Source organism: Vulpes vulpes, chromosome 3, assembly GCF_048418805.1.
Source record: "Vulpes vulpes isolate BD-2025 chromosome 3, VulVul3, whole genome shotgun sequence".
NCBI classification, from domain to species: domain Eukaryota; kingdom Metazoa; phylum Chordata; class Mammalia; order Carnivora; family Canidae; genus Vulpes; species Vulpes vulpes.
The window spans coordinates 22197598-22222279 of NC_132782.1; the positions used below are offsets into that span (position 1 = coordinate 22197598).

General features: G+C 43.5%; 1 protein-coding gene across 1 annotated transcript in view; it reads right to left on the bottom strand.

Moving 5' to 3' along the window:
• Positions 1-24682, bottom strand: part of PDE11A (phosphodiesterase 11A) — a 365302-nt gene that overhangs the window by 17340 nt on the left and 323280 nt on the right. Inside the window, exons 18-19 of the mRNA XM_025994270.2 lie at positions 18651-18725; positions 13530-13613 (exon numbers count right to left, since the gene is read on the bottom strand). Coding sequence (XP_025850055.2) covers positions 13530-13613; positions 18651-18725 — 159 coding nt within the window. The remainder of the gene's footprint in view (positions 1-13529; positions 13614-18650; positions 18726-24682) is intronic.

Consider the following 24682-nt stretch of genomic DNA (forward strand, 5'->3'; position numbering starts at 1 on the left):
GACCCCCCACCGGTGTTTAGTTGGCAGATGGGACCCAAGGGGGCCCGGGGCGGGGCTGCTGAGGACAGGGTCCGAGTGGGGACAGAGGACCCAGAGAAGGACACGAATCACGTGCGATGCGGCAACTGGAAAACAATGACCGGCCCCGGGTCTGGCTTCATAACCTGTTTGTCTCGGGAGGATATCAGGGTTTCTACGGTGGTCTTCGGTGTTTACTGTGTGCTCGGAATTCCTTTCCTCCGCCGTGTTTTATTTGCTTCCATTCCTTCCTGTTGGAGGCTCTCCTGGAACAGGCTGTGGCCCTTCTGTCGCATAGTCACCTGCCATCCAGGCAGTGGGCCGGCGGCCGGAGCCGCAGAAGCTGTGGCCGGGGGCTGACCTCTGACCTCTGACCTGACCGCAGAGGCCATCATCCTGCGGAGAGTGGACTCTCACTGAGAACATCCCAAGTGCAAGTGCATGTGGATCTTTTCCCTGAGGCCCCCGTCTCTTTCAAGAAGAATCCCACTTTTCTGCTTCTGGGGACGTCCGGCGGTTGGCCTCCGGGGTGCGGGTAGGAGGGCACCTGCGGTCCAGCCAGGCGTTCCAGGGACTCTGGATTTCAGCCCCGACCTCTCCCTCCCGCTGAGCGCTCTGCGGGAAGAGCTCTCTGGTCTCCTGGCTTGGCAGCCGCTACAGGGCCTATGGACCTTGGCCGAGCAGGTAGTGAGGTTCCCGAGACTCCACTTACCGACTTCTGACCTTTCTGTTTGTTTCCAAGCTTATGCCTCAACCTCGTTGTTGTGGATCAAATTGTACCCCCCAGCCCCCAAGAGATATGCTGAAGTCCTGACCCCTCGTACCTGGGGACAGGACCTTATTTGGAAATAGAATCTTTGCAGATCTATCTAATCAGGTTAAGATGAAGTCATGGTGGGTTGGAAGAGCCAAATCCAATGGCCGGCGTCCTCATAAGATAGGCCATCTGAAGACACGGGGACACATAGACACAGGGGAGAATGTCACGGGAAGACAGAGGCAGAAATTAGAGTGACGCGTCCAGAAGCCAAGGAATACCAGGGATTGCTGGCAACCACCAGAAGCTAAGTGAGAGAGGCACGGAAGAGATTCTCTCTCAGAACCTCCAGAAGGAGTCAATTTTGGACTTGGAGCCTCCAGAACTATGAGAGAAGAGATTTCTGTTGTGTGAGCCACCCAGTTTGTTGTACTGTGTTAGACGGCCCTCGAAAACCGACATACCCCCTCTTGGTTCCGAGTCCTGAACCCCTCAGGAGCTCCTCTTGAAAGACAGATCCACTCACTTTTGTCAGCAGACGTTCTGGGATGTTAGTTCCTTACCAACTTTTTAATATCTGGGGAGATCTTACATCCTCTCACATTCTGTTGTCCTTGAGAGTTTAGTTTTCTTTTTTTATTAAAGAAATACAACTTCATTATTTTGAATCACACTTAATAGTATTGAATAAGTCACTGAAATATTGAACTAAGGTGCTCACCTCAGAATTACTTCTTTTAGCAAAAAGGAAAAAGCAAGTAGATGATGACTGAATAAACTATGACAAGTCAACTGACTGGAACACCAGGCTGCTGTTTTGAAGGATAACATGAAAATTATGTTAGGAATGTGGACACACGTTAGAACATTACGCCAAGTGACCAAAGCACAATACACTAGTGTCTCTGGGTAAATTTGTGTTTATGTGTGGACAACAGCATAAAATGGCACCAAAAGAAGAGAATGTGAGATTCTTACTTCTCCTAACAACCTTCTCTTGATGATTCAAGTATTCTGGAAGGTGATATGTTTTCTCTACCATGATCCTTATTTCCGTCTGAGTCCTTGCTAGCAGAGTCCTTAACATCCTTACTTATACTAACAGTCTGTTCAAGGAAATCTAGGTTTTTTTCTATGATGTTCCTCAAAAAGTTTTCACCCTCTTTCAATACCCAAGAAAATTTATACTTTTTAAAAACGTCCTTTATAATTACGTGAATGGAATTCTCAGAAGGAGGGGGAGATAAACTAGTGAGGCCAGTCTGCCATCTTCTATTGGCAATGTCAACCCACTTTGCAAGGGAAAGTGTTAGGTCAAGAACAGCTTAACATATTTCTGAGAGAATTTTCTATAGTAACCAGCTAAACAGAATCCATTAGCCCATTTGGTCTTCTAGGAATTGGTCTCCTTAGAGTCTCTACTCTGGTCCTGGTATCCTCCCCTCTGAAGGATTCAGGGTTTCGTTTTGTAAATGGCAGATTTACAAAGGTAACGCATTCCTGGCCAGAATGGAAGCACCTTGTACTTCCTCAGAGCAGTATGGTGAGAAAAAGCAGCAGATGAAGACAGGACTTGGGACTGAACTTCTGGCTCTATTCTGTATTAACTGCTTCACTCGAATTATGTCCATTAGCTTCTTTAGGTTTCACTTTCCTCATATGTTAAAACTCAGATCATTAGACATTATAGGATCCTGAATGAAGTATGTTCTTCTTTCACAGTTAGGGTCAAACTAAACTGTGTCTGTAAAAGCACCTTGTAAGAGTAGTAAGTATTCAATAGATGTCTGCTTTCTGAAAAAAACGTGCATAAGGATACCGCATGCCTGTCAGGACTCTAATGCTGAATTTCTTTTCCAAGCGCTCAGTCTGTTAGAAGTCTTTGCCCTCGTTTTAGACCCTGGCTACCAAAGTCAGCTGTTGGGCTGCCAGATCGGTTGGTACATGAGAGCGCCTGGCTCTCTCTGGTCACGTTGCCATCTAGCATCTGCTTGCTAGGTGAGGCAATGCGCCTTGAGTGATTTATTTAATATTTTTATGGCTGCAGCTCAGATAATTAAATATAAGAGTTGTGATGGCTGGGCATCCAGAGAGGGCCTCCTTGAATTCTCTTAGGAAACATTTCGAGTAGTACAGAAGATTCCGTTTGGCAATAGCATAATAAGAATGCTTTATGTTTATCTCATGCCTCACTTCCCTCGAGCTCAAGCAATGCTGACCTTCCAAATGCACATTAAATTGCAGAAATTTCAGAGAGGCACTTGCAGTGCAAAAAAATAATATTTAAAAGAGGCCTTGATTCATTTCCTGGTGGAAAAATGCAATTTTCCCTCTCTCTCTCTCTCTTCCACGTTCCATCTCTCCCTTTCTCTCTTCTTTTCTTGAGATTCAAAGAAGAGAGAGCCATGAAAAAGGGTAAATCGGCTTTTAAAATATGCTGTCTAGGGGCGCATGGGTGGCTCAGTTGGTTAAGTATCTGCCTTCAGCTCAGGTTATGATTCCAGAATCCTGGGATCAAGCCCTGGGTTCTTGGGCCCTGCTCAGGTGGGAGTCTGCTTCTCCATCTGCCCCTCCCCCCACTCCTTCTCTCTCTCTCTAATCTTTAGAAAAATATTTAAAATATGCTTTCTAGTGGCCCTAGGAAGCAACATAAGACAACATTCCAAGTCTTGTATGGACTTCAGTTAAGTCATTTTTAGTTTCATGATTCCCAAGCAGAAACACTTTTAAAAAGAGTGATTTATGCTGGTCAGCTGGATAAGAAGTAGATCTTATCTTAAATTCTACTTTCAAAAGTCTTATTAGGGAATATATATATGTATGTATGTATATACATATACATGTATGTATGGTGTATATATATATATATACCAGATTCCAGCATTTTAATATGGATTCATGATGGCAGTTTTGAACTCACAAAATGCACATGAACAGGAATACATTAAGTGCTACTGTATAAAAAACAGGTGTTTTTTTGTTTTTTTTTTAGAGTTGCATGAAATGAGACAAAATCCATTTTATTTACAAGAAAATGTACATAGAGCTGGTTGCTTTATCAAGTCAAGCTCATTTTGGAAGTGGAAAATTCTAAAATCAAACATCCTGGCATATCACGTATTCAGGAAGAGCTCTAAGACGTAGCCAAGGGTGTGGGATGCCTTTACCTAACACATGCCATGCCCGGGGCAGGCAGTGACATGAGCCTGAATCTGCTCCGTTCGTAAGGCCTGTCCCCTGCTTAGCACTTCCCTCTACACAGCACATAATTAGCTGATGCTTCTTAGGGGTAACTCTTAGGAAATGTAGGATCTGGAAAGTCTTCTAAGTCAAAGAAAGATTACATTTTAATTATAATAGATTTAGCATTTTATTGTATTATAATTTTATGAAACCACATGTATACAATGTACATCAGTTCTTGAAATCCTTATGTATGTGTGCTGACTCTCTTAACATGAATATTAAAATCACTAGACTGTATTTTCTGCCAATGTTGGATAAAAGAAAATTTCACGTATTTCCTAGTTGAAAAACTCAAAGCCCTGAAAAATTCATGGCTATAAACTGGCCTTTTTATATTAGAATTAAGGGCCAATTCAACCATGATGAGAACTAAACTGCTTTATGATATCTAAAAAGATATCATAGGCCATATACTTCAGATTATGGGCAGGAAGAGAATGGTGCACACTCTGATGAAAGGTTTTATATATTTATAGATGATAATTTTACATGATGCTATAACCCTACTTCGCACATCCCACTGCTTCTGGTTAATTCTGTGGTGCTGCACCCATCATGCATTCCTCTGTTTCTTCATTCATTGGTCCCACAGATGTTTACAGAGCAGTGTGAATGTGCTAGGCACTATGCGGGTACCACGAAGATGAGGGTCCCAAGAAACTGGTCTAACGGGGAAGCAAGCCAGCCAGCCAGTCACCAGACACACGAGACAGCCTGTTGCCGTGGTCATGAAGAGACACATGGAATGCTACAGAGACATCGACGGGGGTAAAGGTTTTCCAGGCAGAGAGGAGCAGGAAGGAAGCAGAGCAAAGGCAAAGCAAGAGGGACAAGGGGGTCTGTGGGTCCTGTGCTTTGGGACAAAGGGTACGTGGGTGAGGAATTGGGTAGGGTGCCAGCAGATGAAGCCAACAGGCAGGGGGCCTCAGAAAAGGTGGCCCTGAGACACCACAGTGGGAAATCTGGAAGGGATCTCACACATGGTGGTGTAGGCTGAGGTTTTTAAGCAGGGGGTGCCATGATCCAATATATATATATATTTTTAAAGGAAGACCACTTTGGCAGAAGTTCGGAGGACAGGCCATAGTGGAGGGGCCTAGAAACTACATAAACTGACACTTGCAAATGTTTACATTTCTCTTCCATTTGTATTTGACTAAGTTTATGGTCAGCTTGGAGATAAACAGGTTTTACTATCAGCACTCAGATCTAGGTATAATGTATGTGACAAGGGCAGTATTTTGAAAATATTAAATCAGTGTGTTTTTGTTCTGCTTGAGCCGCCACGCCTGGGGCTCCCCACCCACTAACTCGGTAGGCTTCCCTCCTGCAGACAAATCTCGGCTCCCATTAGAAACAGCAAGCTGTCATCATTCAGCCTGGAGACGGTATAGCCCTGAATGGCAGCTTTGTGTGGTGAGGTGGGGGGGGGGGGGGGGTTCTAAATTCCAGAATTCTCCTTCACCTATTGAGAACCAAATCTGGCCAAGTCACATCATCAAGTCAGACCACAAAGCTCTAGTGCAGACAGCACAGGGGAGGCCCTGTAAGGGCCATTCCCATCAGGCAAGAAACACGAGATCTAAAAACTTTCTGTTGTCGGGGCTGGAGATGGGCGCAGGGGAGGTGGAGGAGGGAGAAAGAGAAGAGAAAGAGGGAGTGATGCCTGGGGGGCCCAGCTGTTGAGCAGCTGCCTTGGGCTCAGGGTGTGATCCTGGGGTTCTGGGATCGAGTCCCACATCTGGCTCCCCACACGGAGTCTGCTTCTCCCTCTGCCTGTGTCTCTGCCTCTCTCTGTGTCTCTCATGAATAAATAAATAAAATCTTAAAAAAAAAAAAAGAGAGAGAGAGAAAGAAGGAATGGAGAGAGACAGAAAGGGGAGGGGGTGGTGAGAAAGGGAAAATGAAAAGGGAGTGTCTTGGCACCCTCCCTGTTTCTGGGGAGTACAAAGCCTGAGGGTCAAGGGGGGGGGGGCTTGTCTCTTGAATCTCAGAGCCCAAATCAGGAAAATGACAGAATTTTCCTAGAACAAGTTGGCACTGCCCCCAGACAGCTTATTAGGCCAGAGAGAGCAGCATGGGCAGCAGGGTGGGGGGCAGGCAGCTGGGAGTTCAGGGTGGTCCCGGGGTGGCCTAGCTCTGACCCAGACCGGGTGCTGGTGGGAGCCCAGGGGGAACTGCTGCCAGGGCAGGGGGCTCGAGGAGCTCCGGGGGCTGAGGGGGCTTGAGGGGCTGGGGGAGCTGGGGGGGGCTGGGGGAGGCTTGAGGGGCTTGGGGAGCTGGGGGGAGGCTGGGGAGCTCGAGGAGCTTGGGGAGCTGGAGGACTCAGGCTGCTGGGGGGCTCAGGGAGCTCGCGGGGCTTGGGGAGCTGGAGGGGCTCGGGGGCGCTCAGGGAGCTGGGGGCTCAGGGGAGCTCCGGGGGCTGGGGGGCTCGAGGGGCTCGAGGAGCTGGGGAGCTCGGGAGGCTCGGGGGGCTCGGGGGCTCGGCGGCCAGAACGAGGTCCCAGGCCTGCTCCAAGTGCCCCCCTAGAGACTGACGCCGGCCCACGAGCCCGGCCCCCAGCAGCCCCCTGGTGACCCCGACGGCCCCGCGGACAGTCCCCGGGCAGCCTCCGGCCGGCGCGGCGCAGCGGCGAGGGCGGAGCCGGCGGCGCCCCCGTAGCGGCCCTCGAGGGGCGGCGCTGCTGTCCGCCAGGTTGCAGGAGCCGCGCAGCGCCTCCCCGGCCGGGCGGGGGCGCCGGAGGGGATGCGGACAGGCCGGGCCGCCCCCTCCCTCCGCAGTCTCGGGCTTGCGCATGACGTCATTCTCTGCAAAGACGAGGGGGGCCTGGCCCCCACTGTTTGCTACTCTCCGCCGCCAGTGCTCAGTGCCCGGGGCTCAGAGCCTGGAGAAAGGGTCAGAAACCGACCCGGGTGGGGCCCTTTCTGTAGAGCACCCGAGGGGAGCGGTCTCCGCACCCCATTGTACTGCTCGTAGGCTTTTTAGGAGGAGATGATGTTACATTCCAACCAGTCACGCGTAGCTCATCACTGGTTCTTTTTTTAAAAAGCTGGACACGAAGCACGGGCCATCTGGGGGAATTACTAAGTCTTTTTTTTTTTTTTTTTTAAGATTTTATTTATTCATGAGAGAGAGACACACACGCACATAACAGAGGCAGAGCCACAGGCAGAGGGAGAAGCAGGCTCCATGCAGGGAGCCCGATGCGGGACTCGATCCCGGGACTCAATCCAGGACTGGATCCCAGGTCTCCCGGGTCACACCCTGGGCCAAAGGCTGGTGCCAAACCGCTGACCCACCTGGGGATCCCCTCCTAAGTCATTTTTAAAGAACTTTTTTAAAAGACCAGAAAAACCGTCTTAGCGCTTTACCTCATCTTTTCCAGTTTGTCAATTCTAATGCCCAGTCTTTATGGTTTTAATTGTATTTTATTTATTTTTAAAAGTTATCTTTATTTTTTTAAAGTTTCATTTACTTATGCATGAGAGACATATACAGAGAGAGGCAGAGACACAGGCAGAGGGAGAAGCAGGCTCCGTGCGGGGAGCACAACATGGGACTCGATCCAGGGTCTCCAGGATCATGGCTCGGGCCACAGGCGGCGCTAAACCGCTGCGCCACCGGGGCTGCCTGGTTTTAATTGTATTTTAAAGATTATTTTCGCTCTTCTCTCAGAGAGCTTGCTAATAATTGCATCAGGTGAGTCTACTTTCCAGAACTACCATTCCAATGGAAGGCAGAAAAAAAGTCAAAAGCTATTGTGATCATGACATCAGCCTCTCTGCCCGTTGCAGCAGCCCCATGGCATTTTTATGAAGAGGCAATACTCTTGCAGGACTTTTTCCTCCTTTAACGAAGACAGAGAATGATTCTGGCTAGATCCTGTCCAAGGTCTTTGACAGTATCTGAAAAAGAATCCACTCCAAAATCAAGAGCCTGTTTGGGACCGGCTGAAAATATCGTTGGGTTCATAATAAAAATGAACCCCTCCATCCTCAACCACAGAAGATTTATACCGCCTCTATGCATCATTGAAATTCTAGGTACATTGAGGTTTGATTAAGTCGAGAATGACTACAAGGGGCAAACACTTAGCTCAATATTGCAAAGGGGAGCTCAGTGTGAGGCTGGCACATCAGGTTTTCTGTTTACCCCTAAGGCTGGTGCTGCAATGACTTCAAAGTTTGATGATGTCTTTTTTTTTTCTCCCCTTTTTCTTCTTTCTTTCTATTTTTTCTCCCTTCAAAGATGTTGAGCAGCAGGCTAATGGATCCCCAGCAGGGTGCAAAGACAGCAGAAAGCACAGGAATCAGATGTCAATGTGTTCCTTCAAGATACCCTGCTAGGACAGAGCTAACTAACCAGGCTTTAGTCTTCTCTTGGGGCACACGCTCTGATGGTTCGCGGCCCACTCTGGACTTCCTATACGCTTCCTGATTAAAATGCTGTCACAGATAAATCATGACTTCTGCCTGTTAGGACCATTTACTATTCTCTTTAAAGAAGAGTTTGGAACCATCAGATTAAAAAGATGAGGCAAGTTCTGGAGAATTATATACTCCATATTGTAGATATATGTAGCCCAGTGTGTCATAGCTCCCTACCCTGTAACTACTCATGGATCGGGGAGGGTTCGCTGCATGTTCCCTCCCTATGCACTGCTTTGTTGACATGTTTTTATCTATTTTCTGACCGTCACTTCCAGTCAGACAGTAGATTACTGAGTTAACTTCCTAATGAATAGATTTTAAGAGGATTGGAGGAATTAGCATGGTTTTCCTTCAACACAGGCGCAGATTGACTGGAGATTGAAGTAGTCTCAGGGATGAGGTTCAATTTTAAATGCAAGGGGCATCCAAAATGTAGTTTGTGTGAGTTCCCACCTAAGCACACAAATAAGTAGCCCTTCAGGTGCCTGAAACTAGTGGTAATCTACCACTTGGCTTGGAGGAGGGACAAAACTCAGCAAACTGGGGTGAAAGAGGAAAGTGCTTGATCTGATTTCGAATTTGATAAGCACAACCTTTTCAAAACCATGAAGTGAAACCAATTTAACCTGTGAAAGTCAATGAAGTCAAAAACAATCTACAGAATGGGAGAAGATATTTGCAAATGTCTTATCAGATAAAGGGCTGGTATACAGAATCTATAAAGAACTTATCAAACTGCACACCCAAAAAACAAATAATCCAGTCAAGAAATGGGCAGAAGACATGAATAGACATTTCCCCAAGGAAGACATACACACTGCCAACAGACGCATGAAAAGATGCTCCACGTCCCTCAGCATCAGAATACAAATTGAAACCAGAATGACATGCCACCTCTCACCAGTCAGAATGGCCAAGATGAACAAATCAAGAAACAACAGATACAGGTGAGGATGAGGAGAAAGGGGACCCTCTCACACTGTTGGTGGGATTGCTGTAAACTGGGGCAGGGCAGCCACTCTGGAAAACAGTGTAGAGTTTCCTCAAAAAAATTAAAAATAGAACTACCCTACAATGCAGCAATTGCACTACTAGGTATTTATCCAAAGGATACAAATAGAGTAATTTGAAAGGACACCTGCACCCCAATGTCTATAGCAGCAATGTGTGCAATAGCCAAAATATGGAAAGAGCCCAGCTGTCCATCGGCAGATGAATGGATAAAGAATTTGTGGGACACACACACACACACACACACACACACACACACACACACACAAAATGGAATCAGCCATCAAAAAGGATGAAATCTTGCCATTTGCAGTGATGTGGATGGCATTATGTTGGGTGAAATAAGACAGTCAGAGGAAGACAAATACCATATGATTTTTGCTCACATGTGGAATTGAAGAAACAAAATAGATGAACATAGAGGAAGGGAAGGAAAAATAAAATAAGACAACAACACAGGGAGACAAACCATGAGACTCTTACCTCTAGGAAACAAAGTGAGGGCTGTTGGTGGAGAGGTGGGTGGGGGGAGGGGGTAACTGATGGGCATTAAGGAGGGCACTAGACGTAATGAGCACTGGGTGTTACATGCAACCGATGAATCACTAAATTCTATCTCTGAAACTAAAAATACACTATATGTTAATTAAATTGAATTTAAATAAAAAATCAAAAGAAAAAAAAATCTGTCCTAAAACCATATTTGTACCTACTGCTCAGCTGCATCTCCACCCCTGCTTCCAAATTCAGTCCTCCAGCCCCAGGGCTCCGGTTAGCCTCCACCCTCGCTAGAGGGCATCTCTCCACCCTGCGCTGCTCCTCCGGGCACAGGGATTCCACCTCTCTCCATAAGTATTTGTTTTCCTCAGGCTCTATACGAGGTTTCTTGTCACCCAGACCACTCCACCTTGGGGTCAGAGCCCTGGCCGGGAAAAGGAACATTCTCTGTCTCATACGTACTATCCTGTATCCTTTTGCTCTATGCCCAGACTGACCCAGCAAGGCCACCCTGGATTCTTACGCTCTATAATTCAGACCATGTCATTTCAGATCAATCCCTTTTTGGGATGCCTGTCACCTGTGTACTTTCTCATTTGCTTTTTAACCCCTCATACTCTCTATTATTGCAGTTTCATGTTCAAAACCCCAAACTGGCCTTTCAGCAACAGCCTGAGTTCTTGCAGACATTTTGCCTCAATGACCAATGTCACATCAATGACTTCCCTTGCTTGGTGAGTTATTTTGTCAAGGCTTTGTATCTTTGCACTACTGGTGATTCCTGCCCACTGGCTCATTCCATTTCGCTTCTGGAGCACAACAGTTAATGTCAAATTACCCAGTTAAATAATGGACAACCCCTAAGCCCCCAACTGCGTGAGATGGAACAAAAGTCCCTCTGAGGGACTCTCAGAGAAGACAGTTAAAATCGTTCAACAAAGTTTCAGTTTGAGGGCTTTTGGAAATATTGGTTTCAAAGATTTTAAAGAATTTACAACTAAAATTTGTAAGTGCTATTTTCAGTTTAAATTCAAGTGGCTTCCTTTTCAACCTGAAGATTTCAAAGTATTTAATAGGAAGTATCAAATAAGCCCAAATGATTGTGAATCAGTACCAAAACAATGAAATTAGCATGGAAAAGCACATGGGAATCCTTTCCAGCATTTACTGTCACTAATCACACAGGAAGGATGTATGGACTTTGGGTCCATTCCAAAGTAGCTTTTTTTTTTTTTTAATTTAAATTCAATTTGCCAACATATAGTCTAACACCCAGTGCTCACCCCATCAAGTGCCTGTCATCCAGTTATCCCATCCCCCCATGCACCTCCCCTTCTGCAACCCTTTGTTTGTTTCCCAGAGTTAGGAGTCTCTCATGGATTGTCTTCCTCTTTAATTTTTCTCCACTCAGTTTTCCCCTTGCCCCATGGTCCCTTTCACTATTTCTTATATTCCACATATGAGTGAGACCATATGATAATTATCTTTCTGTGATAATACCCTCAGTTCCATCCACATCAATGTAAATGGTGGGTATTCATCCTTTCTGATGGCTGAGTAATATCCCATTGTATATAGACCACATCTTCTTTATCCATCATCTGTTGAAGGACATCATGGCTCCTTCCACAGTTTGGGTATTGGGGACATTACTGCTATGAACACTGGGGTGCAGGTGTCCTGTTGTTTCACTACATCTGTATCTTTGGGGTAAATACCCAGTAGTCAATTGCTGGGTCGTAGGGTAGCTCTATTTTTAACTTCTTGAGGTACCTCCACACTGACTTCCAGAGTAGCTGCACCAGCTTGCATTCCCACCAACAGTGCCAGAGGGTTTCACTCCAAAATAGCTTTGCGAACTAATACCAAAAATTTATCAGTCCCACAGTTACAAGTCTTCATCCTCCTAAGCTTTACCCACAGTAAAAGGAATTTATTAATGGCAAGAATTCATCCCATTTAGTGCATAACTGTGCATAGGAAACTGAATAAATTATAAATTATTCAATATGAGTAGTCAGGGTGAATTTAGCAAAGCAAGATATATGTGACCCAACAGCTATGGGCTTTATACCTGGGGCCCAGCATACCAGAGGAACCAGGGTGGGAGGAGCGAGCGGGAAGAAAAGGGAGTTAAGGTTCCTCTTATAGTAAAGAATACATCACTCTTGATTTTTTCGCCTAATCTTTCATTATTAAAAGCACATTATGTGCCATTTATAACTAAAATGATCTATTTTAGATTATTTTAAAACTTTGTCTCATTTTTATGCTATCATGTATTTCATGCCTAACATAAATAAATTTATTTTTGGTGTTTATAGTCACTAAAAAGTTACATTTCCATCTTCAAGACAGTAATCTAGATTTTTTTTTTTTAACATAATGTGACAGGGCTCAGCAGCTCCTAAAAGTGCTGAAAATGAAGTGGTAGATAGATAAGCCTGAAACTTAATGGTTGTGAGGTCCTTAAAAAACAATACTGTGTTTTTAATGGAGTTACACAGAGTGAGAAACTAAAGTGGTTTTGCTTTCTCTGCGTGTGTTTCTCACTTTGAAGTTAGAAAAGCAGCTCAGTTTGATGGAGCGAGGTAGGGGGTAAAGAACTCGCCAGGTTTTACACATGAAAGCAAATGCTTAGTAGTAGAATTAAAAGCCAATGTACACTAAACTGTTAGTGTTAACTGATGCCAACCCTAATCTATACTCAAAAAGTGGAGTGTGAACATTCAAAGCCCGTGACACTTGTCTCCTTGCCAGGAGCAGGGTCCTGAACCCCAGGCGGCAGAGCTGGAAACCATTAGTGCACCCTGCTCAGCAGCATTCAGTGGTCAGCATTTGTCACATGCATCTCAGAGAAAGGCTGTGTTTTAAGATGGAAGGTTCTTTGAAAACCCTGTGGCTCAGAACAGAGAACCATGTCTCCTAGTTTTGTGGAACTCTTCTATCTCACATGATATGAATAGATGTAAAAGAAACAGGGAAAAAGAAAAAAAGGAAAGAAAGAAAGAAAGAAAGAAAGAAAGAAAGAAAGAAAGAAAGAAAGAGAAAGAAAGAAAAGAAAGAGAAAGAAAGAAAGAAAGAAAGAAAGAAAGAAAGAAAGAAAGAAAAAAGAAAAGATTTCCACAGCCAAATGTTAGAGAAATTTGGAATTAATCAAGATTAAATGTGATTCTTTACCAAAGGGATCTGAGCTCTAGCAGGCTCCCTGGTAGTTGGGCCTGAGAGCTCTCTTTGAGGAACTATTAGGCTACGGCTGGATACTTGTGTTCCATGGGCACGGCTTGGGAAAAACTGAGTTAAAACCTTACTGACCCTGGTGTATAGATGAGGTCATCGAGGCCTGTGGCCATCATGTCCTAGAAGGAGAACTCAGGTCTCCGGCCTCCTAGCACCAACTTTTCCTAAGAGGTGGTCAGAAATCTGAGAAAAGACTTGGCTGCAGCCCGTGGGGCCATGGGCCAGCAATACCCATGCCCAGGAAGGGTGTGCTAACTAAACCTTCTGAAAGTACATACGCTCTTCTCTCGTGGCTCAGGACACGCAGACCCTCCCAAATCATGATTACCTGATACAGAGGCATGCAGATGCTATCAATCCACTCCAACTGCAACCGAGGCAGTTCATCTTTCCGGTTCCGGTCAAAAATAGCCTAGAATGGGGGAGGAGAAGCTTGCTTTATTACACTCAAGTATTTTACAGGTGCTTTGTCAAACACTTTGCCACAATGATCCAATTTTTACCAACTGAACACTTCACAAATCACAATCAACCTTTACATGTACTTTTTTTTCCCTTTATCTATGATGAGAAATAAAGTATTTTCACCTCTTTTTTTTATGAGATTTGTGAGCGAATTTATTTGAACTTTATAGCACGCAACTCCTTGGGGCCAAAATCTGCCTTCAGATATAGGTAATGGCCACTAAATCAAGTCATCAGGTCACTGGGAATTGGGTACAAGTCAAGGGGAAGGGGATACGTTTTATTGCCACAAAAATAATGCAGGCTTTTATTTTTATAGTGACAGAAGGTGGGATAGATTAGAAAAGATTTTTAAAGCAGTTTCATTTTAAATAGAAACTATTTGTATTAATTTTTCCGGGGGAGGGGGTGTTGGTTTGACAACTCTGTGTGTTTTTCAGTAAGATTCTGTTATTAATAAAATCCTAATTTTTAAAAAATCTATCTTTGGATGGATGATGTGATAGGTACCCAGGCTGTCCTCATTCCCAGCCTTTAAACTTCATGGTATTATAATGTCTAAAAAATTTAGGTATATCTTTTCCAGGAAAATTAGTGATCTGTCCCTGGGGCAGACACGAAAAGGGAACCAATCGGTTGGGATTGGGGCCAACACAGATTCTTGAACACACGCTGCCAGTTCTGGTCCAGTAAGCTTACCCCTCTCTCTGCTACCAGGGCGCCAGGCCAGGGTCTGAGGAGTGACCCTTCCCTGCATGCTGTCTTTCAGGCAGCTTGGCCTGCTGTCCCCAGAGATAATGGGCAGCACCCACAGCACTCTGGCATTCGCACAGGGTGTGAGGGCAGGTCCAAGGTGTCCCCTTGGTCGGGAGGTGCTGAAAAAGCGTAGGGATGCGGGTGGAGGGGGGGCACGGAGAGGAGACAGGAGGGCACTGCCCAGGGAGGCATCTCGAAATCAGGCGGGAGGTCGCTGACTGCCCCAGGCTCTGCTCGTCCTGGTCTTGCAACATGAAATGCGGAACACCAGGAAAGGGGACTGGGATCTGGAGAAGACAGACTCGGGCCGGGCCAGGGAAGGAAGGAGCAGGCCTTGTAACCTGGCAGGAGTCTTTGGCCGACGTGGTCCTTTAACAGTAGTATTCTCTTACCTACTCTCGAGCTCTCGATGTTATCTGCTTTTTTTTTTTTTTTTTTTTTTACTTACTTCCTTGCTGTTTCTGGTCCACAGAATGGCTTTTTATTTTTTTAAATTCAGTGGCTTTTAGTATATTTACAATTAGTTGTGTGCAACTGTTACTACAGTCTATTTTAGAACATTTTAATCACCCCAACAAGAAATCTCATACAAATTAGCAGTCACTCCTCATTCTCCCCAAATCCCCAGGCTTTGGTGGCCGCAAACCTCTTTTCTGTTTGTATGGATTTAGCTTTTCTGCACATTCCTACCAATGGAAGCATCCGGTACGTGTTTTTTTGTGACCAGCTTCTGTCACCGAGCATGATGCTTTCCGGTTTCATTCCTGGAGCATTCATCAGCACTTCATTCCTCTTTGTGACCAAATGCTGCTCCACCGTACAGTTATACTACATTTTATTTATCCATTCCCCAGTTGATGGGCAGTTGGGTTGTTTCCACTTTCGGGCTATTATGAGTACTGCTGCCGTGAACATTCCCGTTCAGGTTTCCATGTGGCTGTACATTTTCCTTTCTCCTGGGGATATACCTAGAGGCAGAACTGCTGGGCCATGTGCCCGGTCTAACATTTAATGTTTTCATGAGTTGCCAAACTGTTTTCCAAAGCAGCTGCACCATTTTATATTCCCACCAGCAGTGTATGAAGTTCCAATTTCTCCACATCCTCCTCAGCACTGGCCGTTGACTGTCTTTTTAATCATAGCTAGCCCCTTGAAGTGGTATGTCACTGCGGTTCAGTTTGCATTTCCCTGATGACTAATGATTTTGAGCATCTTTCTCCATGTGCTTATTGGCCATCTGTACATATTCTTTGAAGAAACATGTATTCAGACCCTTATCCTTTTAAAAAATTGGGTTGTCTTTCTAGGAGTTGTTAATAGTTCTCTATATATTTCAGATGTCAGGCCCATATCACATATGATTCACAAATAATTTCTTCCATCCTGTAGGCTGTCTTTTCATTTTCTTGATAGTGTCCTTTAAGATGCAAAGTGTTAAGTTTTAATGAGGTCAAATTTATCTTTTTTTTTTTGCGCTTTTGTATCTCTTGTGCTTTTGGTGTCATAGCTAAGACATCATTGCCAGATCCAATCCAGATTTACACCTTGTTTTCTCCTAAGAGTATTATAGTTTTAGCTCTTACATTTAGGTCTATGATCCACTGTGAGGTTATTTTAAGGTTTGGTGGGAAGTAGGGGTCTAATTTAACTCATTTGCAGTGGATAGCTTACTGTCCCTGCACTGTTTGAAAAGACTAGCACCCCACACACCCCCCCTCCCTGCAACTGAAATTGTCTTAGCATCCTGTTGAAAATCACTGCATCACCCTGTTGACCATAACTATAGGAGTTTATTTCCAGACTAGTTACTTCTCAATAAATGTTTTTGAGTAGAAGTGTGAGATAGTACATTGTCCTGTGCTTTCCTGTGACAGCACTGTGCATCTTGTAGTTGATTATGAGTGATTTTTTTATTTTTGAAGATTTTATTTATTCATTTGAGAAGGAGAGACCACGTGTGAGAGAGCAAGCATGAGCCAGGGGCAGGGGGAGGGGTGGGGAGAGGGAGCAGAGGAAGAAGCAGGCTCCCCACAGAGCAGTGAGCCCAATGCCGGGCTTGAGCCCAGGACGCCGGGATCACAACCTGAGCCAAAGGCAGACGTTTAACTGACTGAGCCACCCAGGTGCCCCAAGTGACTGTTTATTTAATGTCTATATTTCCCATCCGTTGACAAGGTTCGGGGAAGGGCAGGGAAGATGGTGCTTTGCTCATGGCTGGATGCACGGTGCCCAGCTTCATGCTTGATACCTGGAGGTGCTCAAGCATGTTTTATTAACTGACTCACTGCTTCCACTATTAACTCTTTGGTTACTCTAATGACCTTTAGGACCATCACACCTGATGGGGGCTCCCAGACAATATTCTTCCTAAATATCAAGGAATCACAGACACAGCTGGTGTCACCTCTGGGTGGATGCATTTTCAGACATTTCTGGAAAAGGACTAATGAGAAATAGCCCTGCCACAGCAGCTAGGAGACTGTCATCAGCAATGTTAAGTAGCCTTTTGTGAGGGGAGAGTAGCATTTAGTGCTATGCTTCCACCGCAAAATTAATTTCATTTCCGTCTTCAGAGAAAGCCTTACCTGAGCCTCCAGACAAAGGCTCCTTAGTGCTGCGTCACTGCACCTGCCAGCTCGCCAGTGCTGGCAACTGACTCATATTTTTTTTTCATTTAATTAAATGACCTGTGGTATTGCTGCTTTATCAACCCTTCAGATGATGCCTCTGAAACAGTTTTTTTTTTTTAAGTGGAGGAAAGCTTTAATTTGAAAATAGGTATGTAGCTGAGAGAAATGTGGGTTATATGAGGTTTTACAAATTAATTATGTTTCCCAATCTAGTATCTTTATTTTTATAGCCAAATCTGGTGATACCACTAAAAAAGAATAAAGGGGGGTTCTGGAAACAATATAAATAGATGTTGCTTAGGAAACTGAAACACTGGGTGAGTGTTCTAACCTATGCAGTCATCTCACCTTTTATAGGTAAACAACAAATTAGGAATAGTCAAAATTAGCAAGGCTGTGAGGTGTGACTTCAAGTAGGTGAAGCTGTTTATCCAGGAGCTAGTTCTGCTGCATTTCCTTGCTTTTAAATGTCAGCGAAGAAAGGCATCCTAAAGCTTGAAGATCATATAAATACCTCTAAATGTTCAAAACTCGGTTGACTTAAATCCTCATAAACAGACATTCTTGACAATTGACAACTGAGCTGCATTGAATCTACTGCGCTGGGCCAGCTTTACAATACTTTGCACCACTCTTTGAGTTGCTGGATGGTGTGTTTTTAACTAACCATTCCTTACAAATAAAGAGGCCACTCCCTCCTTGTGGGTGGTGATGGAAGCATTTATGTCTTTGGTCTTGTTTGAGTAAAAACAACATTATCCTGAGCCTACAGTAAGCATTCTCAACTAATAACTGAATGGATGAGTCCAATAAAAATAGCATTTCAGTCAACAGAACCTAGTTCCCCAAGTGAAACCTTTCATTTGCAAACAAAGAAATGAAACAGAGATTTGTAATGATTTGGATTTGAGGTTTTGGAAAGTTTGAAATCAGAAAATAAAACCCAGGACATCCATTGTTTACTGCAGCTGTTCATTCTCGCTGCTCAAGGCTGGACAGCTGGCCTTCAACTTTTGTCTGTATTTCTATTCCAAAGTAGCTACTGATCACATATGAAGCGCCAGCACTGGGCTTTGAGCTACTCAAATGCCACTCTGCACATCCTCCCTTGTGCCTACTTGTCCCACTGTGAGAGCTCAGGAAAACCTGGGAATAAGAGTATTGAACATTGAAGTTTATTAAAGTTAGTTTTTTTTTTTTTTTTAATCCTGCAATTAGCCAGATCCTTACTCTTTGGCAGGCAGTTAGCTTTTTTTTTCTTTTTAAAGATTTATTTATTTATTTATTTATTTATTTATTTATTTATTTATGAGAGAGCGAGAGAGAGGCAGAGACCCAGGCAGAGGGAGAAGCAGGCTCCATGCAGGGAGCCCGACGTGGGACTCAATCCTGGGACTCCAGGATCCTGCCCTGGGCCAAAGGCAGGCACCAAACCGCTGAGCCACCCGGGGATCTTGAAGTTTATTAAATTTTTAAACTTTCAGGAATGCTTCCTTAACTCCATTTTCAGTCTTTCCCACTTTCAAGTTGTGTTTGGAGTTACTTTTGAAAATGTCATTCCAAAGGGTAAATATGTCATAATAAAAAGATGGACTTACTGAAGGAGTGAGTTTGAGTTCTGCTCTCTCCCGATCTCCTTGCTCAAAGAACTCACTGGTTACAAGTTCGGCCACCTAAAACATACAGATACTTAATTTATGGTTATGTGTAATTTATCATAAGATTATTTTCAACACAGATAATCATTTAAACAGCTTTTGAAGAAGTATGTTAACCTTTTCTGTTTCAAGTTATTATAGACTTTAATCAATGAAACTGATTTCCTTTTAATTAGAAGAACTTGTGCAAGGTATTTTCAGATGCATGCTAGGAGATGATCTCTGACAGTACAGATTCCATATTCAGGGTGAGGTACTGGGTTGCCACCTTCAAAGCAGGAAATGTTCTTATTGCAGAAAAATAAAGCAAATAGTACCTAAGAGTAATTTTTGTTTTATAATATACTTGTAATATATTTTATAATATACTTGTAATAATAATTGATCATTGTTAGGCTAAAGAGACGCTCCTCCAAGCCCTGTGCTTATGATAGCTTATGTGAAGCATAATGATGTAACAGAGAAGTGTTAAACAGGTATTTTCAACAACCCTCTAGTGTGCATATAGGAAATCTCTGAGATGAACTTGCTAGATTTACAAAATTTGGAAGAGCAGGGGGAAAAAATCCCAGAAAATTTGATGGCAAGAAGATCTAGATTCCCAGACTCGTTTTCCTCTATTCCAGGCTCTTATAAGATGAAGTTCTAAGGTGTGGAAAAGGCTAGATTGGTTTAATTTTGGTCAAGTGGATAGAATCAAGATAATTTACCTAAGCATTCTCTCTCAAGAAATTCTGTCAACTATTAATCATAACCATTGATAAAACATAAAAACATCTCTCTGTCTCTGTCTCTCTCTCTCTCACACACACTCCCCTGCCCCCGAGAGTAGCAAGTATATAGCTCATTTATTTAAAAAATAGAATATATAGTCAGTTCAGATTTTCAACATTTCTAATAAGGAATATGAGTACCTTTTAGACATTCCATAGCATAAAACTAGTTGGAACTGGCTCAATTTTTCTAGGACCTGATTCACTTCTCTCTCTCTAGTCTCAGCTACTACCTTTCACATTAGCACTCCAGACCTCTCTCTCTGTCTCTGGCCTTCCTTTAAAAAAGAAATGGTCCCCTAAGGGCCTGCCCTCATTTATTCAGCTCCCAGAACACTCCCTCAGATTGCTCTGAGGTGGGTCTTATGCACTAAAGAATACAAATGTGCACACCAGGCCACCCCAAGGTAGGAGTCCTGTGTAGGTCTATAGCCCCTGGAAAGCAAAGAAATTAAAACAAAATCCTGTCCTTGATCTTTCTAAAGTGGTCCTGGGTATCTCCCCTGTGCTTCTTTCACGGCTCAACTTGTACCACTGTTTCATTTGTACTTAAAAACCCAATCAGGAACATTAAGTGGCTCCTGATTGAATTTTTTATTAAAGAAGGAAATTGAGATGCTAATCAGGCCTTGGGGGATCACTGGGGAAACCCACATGCTTAGAGTCATGTTTGTGAAGAAGGAAAAATGGAATAGGCACCAAAATCTGCAAGGAAATGCTAAAAAATCAACATCTAGGAAATTAGAAATATTTTTATATTTTTGAAAGAAGTTTCCATTGTTTTTGTCCAAATATTTCCTAAAATCATAGAAGTGAGTATGTTTTTGAAAACATTTTAACCAAAAAAAAAAAAAAAAAACATTTTAACCTATTCAATTTAGAGACAAACACAAATGAGATCTCCAGTTTAGAGGCGTGACAAGATTTTTGATGGAAATGTTTGGAAAATCATGGTTTTGTGTTTTATTTCCCTGAACTCCTGGGTTTCTGCACATCCTAAAAGTAAAGTATTATTTACATCAAAGCCTAAGAAGCCTAAGAAGCCACCTTCAAGTGGCCAGTGGGCCTCCCAAATTGGTCTAAAATATCAATGCAGAAACTCTTTATCCTGTCCTTTTCTTGCTTCTAAGTGGGCTACTGCTCCATTAGTTGTTGACACGTATCTCACTGGGGTTTCTGAAAGTCCTGGCACATCAGACCTCATCCCATTCTCTTTCCAATCTTCTCTATTTTTTCCCTGGTTCCCTGAACTTTCTGCCACTCTCCACTCTTCCGCTTCTTTCCATCCCAATCAGACTGGCCACCCCCACTACCTATACCTTTCCCCCAGACTTGGAAGATACCTACCTCTTCTCTGTTTCCAAACTTTACTATAGGGGAGCCTTCGCACATGGGGGAGGTGAAGAGTGGGCAGAGATGTACAAATAAGCTACTCAACCATGCAAGTTCTCCCCACTTACCCTGCTGTCTATAATTTCAAATGTGTTGCACTAAAACGAAAACTGACGATCAATTGGAGGAGAGCTATTTATTAGAGGAGAACTTTGTAGGAAAACTGCCCAATCTGTACTGGAATGTGACAGGAGCAAAGAAATAGGCTTTTCTTTGACTTAAGCAACTGAAATTTGAGAATGTATTTGTTGCTGCGGCAAAGCCTACTGAAGTTTGGCCTAACACAAAAACTAGTATGGAAATGAGGTGCTGATGTTAAAAGAAAAAGAAATTTTAGAAAAGGAAGAAAAATATAAGAAGATCCTGAAATATGTGGTGCCAACAGTACAAGGTACTGAAATATGTGGTGCTAACAGGTACAAGACAGTGAGGAAATGCTGTGGGAGGCTGTGAGGATGATGGCCCATGTTACACAGTGGCAAAATATTTTGTACAATTCTCACTGAAATAAAGCAAATAATGTATCTAATGAATTTACAGCCTTAGGGGAAGAGATTGGAAAATAAATGTTAGAAGCATGTGATGATTGCTGTTGACTGTTTTGCTAAGTATTATAAGAAGTGAGCTCAGAAAAGAATTGATGACAGGTTTATATAATCAGGAATGAAAAGGAATAGAGAGAGTCACAAATTCAGTCTTCATCTTCAGGGATGGAAGATGAAGCTGCTTTTGACTCCAAACTGTAAAAATAAAAATTGAGATACATTTTGAATGACTAAGGCTGATCAAGACTCAGCCTTGCAGGGTGCCTGGCTGGTCAGTCAGTGGAGCATGTGACTCTTGATCTCAGGGTTGTGAGTTCAACCCCATCCTGGGTGTAAAGAGTACTTAAAAATAAAATCTAAAAAAAGACCCACAAAAAACACCTCAGCTTTGCAACAAGAATCAAAGGTGTGGCCAGTGCCCTCACAGTTAAGACCTCTGAACGAATTAGGCGGTACACAGGATATCCCTTCAATTGTACAGAATGGCCCAGAGAAATGATTTTGCTACATGGTTCTTTCACTGGCATCTGTTAGGTCCCAAATGCTAGGAATTGGGTCATGAAAGAGGAAGAAAGAAGTACACATGTTACTTTTCTTTGTTCTTGAAAACAAGGAAGCAAAGAGATAGAGCAGAATTAAGAAATCTATCTGGGCAGCCCTGGTGGCTCAGCCGTTTAGCTCCACCTTCGGCCCAGGGCATGATCCTGGAGACCTGGAATTGAGTCCCACATCGGGCTCCCTGCATGGAGCCTGCTTTTCCCTCGGCCTGTGTCTCTACCTCTCTCTCTCTCTCTCTGTGTCTCTCATGAATAAATTTAAAAAATCTTTTTTTTTTTTTAAAAGAAATCTATCTAGAATACAACTATGGATGTAGTTATTGGCAAATGGAAATGACTAGAATCAAAGACATAAGAAGCTGACTAATATCCTAATATCTAAGAGACCTATGGTGCCAAAAATCCCATAGGACTAGGACTACTGGGATCCCTGGGTGGTGCAGCAGTTTGGCGCCTGCCTTTGGCCCAGGGCGCGATCCTGGAGACCCGGGATCAAATCCCATGTCGGGCTCCCGGTGCATGGACTCTGCTTCTCCCTCTGCCTGTGTCTCTGCCCCTCTCTCTCTCTCTCACTGTGTGCCTATCATAAGTTAAAAAAAAAAAAAAAAAAAGGACTGGGACTACTTAAAACCTAAAATAAGTCTTGAGTCTTCAACCTTCTTTGAGTGGGAAACAGGTTAGAAAAACTGCCTGGCCTTTGGATATAGCCAAGGACAATGGAAAAGGGATGATTTCCCAGGATAGATCTACAGGCCATGGATAAGGATGACAGGGGATCATCTCCCAGGGAATCAGAGCCTGCTACAGAGTGGATGGCTTCACAGTGAATGCCCAGTGGGATTTTGGAATTACTGTGGCCCTCTAACTGCCAAATGTTGGCCATCTCTTCCCCTTCCTGAATGGGAGTCTTATGAGGAGTATTTCGTGGTTTGGGTGTATGTCAGATGCTGTGTTTGGGGTGTGTGTGTAGGTCTTTAATTTGCATCTGGACCAGAGATCCTGGACTTTGAGCTTGATACCATGATGAATGGGACATTTGGGTCATTTCCCTTGAGGAAAAGATGTGTATATTTTGCCTGCAGAAAAGAGAGTAAATCACACTTTTGGTGATTAGAAGGGCAAATGGTGGTAGTCACGTTTTCACTAACTTTCTGGCTTTCTATGTTCTGGGCACACTAAAGGATAATACTTCCTGGTTGAGTGGACTCTTGTGACAAGTTCTGGCCAATGAATTTCTGGGAAAAGGCATTTACTTGCCAGTGCAAGGCACGGTAGGGCCCCTGTCGGAATGATCCAGATGGGAATGCTTCTTCAGCCCCAGTCCAAAATCAGGAGCAGTACCAGCTGACCCTGGATGCACATGTTCATGAACAATATATTGTTTTTAGCAACTGAGGCTGAGGGATAATAGCTCATTCTGCTGATACATGGGCATCATTTAAAAATACTGATTGATGTATCTGGTGTAAGGTAGTGTAAAGCACTGTAAAGAATGGAGGCTTTGGAGTTTAATCTGCTAGGATTTGAATACCTAGCCGTACCACTTACAAGCTACTTATTCTTTCTAGGCTTCACTTTCCCCATTTGTGAGATAGGGGTAACAACTGTATTGGTTTCCCAGGGTTGCCAGACATGAACAATAGGAATCTAGGGGATCCCTGGGTGGCGCAGTGGTTTGGCACCTGCCTTTGGCCCAGGGCGTGATCCTGGAGACCAGGGATCAAGTCCCACGTTGGGTTCCCGATACATGGTACATGGAGCCTGCTTCTCCCTCTGCCTGTGTCTCTGCCTCTCTCTCTCTCTCTGTGACTATCATAAATAAATTTAAAAAAATTTTTTTAAAAATAAAAAAAAAATTAAAAAAAAAACAATAGGAATCTATTCTCTCATGGTTCTGGGGGTCAGCTGCTCAACATCAGTTCACTGGACAGAAATCATGGTGTTGCCAAGGCCAAGCTCACTCTGAAGCCTCTAGGGGAGAATGTGTCCTCTGTCCCTTTCCAGTTTCTGGTGGCTGCCACCTTCTCTTTGCTTGTGGCTGCATCACTCTACTCTCTGCCTTGTCTTTACATCCCCTTCTCTTCTTCTGAATGTGTCATCTCCCTGTGTCTCTTCTAAGGATGCCTGTCATTGAATTTAGGGCTCACCCTAATCCAGGATAATGACAGTAATAATGATAATGATGGTCCTTAACTTAATGACATCTGCAAAGACCCTTTTTCCAACATTTAGAAGTTCTAGAATTTAGGGGCTGATATCTTTGGGTTGCTATTATTCAGCCTACTTAGAGTAACTATACCTAAGTCAAAGTGGCAGGGAGGGGGCTTTGAAATTAGATATTTGGATATTAGATACTTAGTCATAACAATAAATAGTAATAATAATACTTAATAAGTATTATTAATAATTCTTAATAGTAAGTATTATTATTATTTACTGCTATATGAAATCTATTTTATTTTCCCTAAAATATTGAGACTTAAGATACCAAGTTACTATTTCATACCCTATATAGTAGGTGTCTCATAAAAATTAAAAAGATATTAATCTTCAAATACTATCAGTAATCAAGAATCTTTTTTTTTTAAAGATTTATTTATTTATTCATTCAGAGAGAGCGAGAGAGAGGCAGAGACCCAGGCAGAGGGAGAAGCAGGCTTCATGCAGGAAGCCCGATGTGGGACTTGATCCTGGGTCTCCAGGAT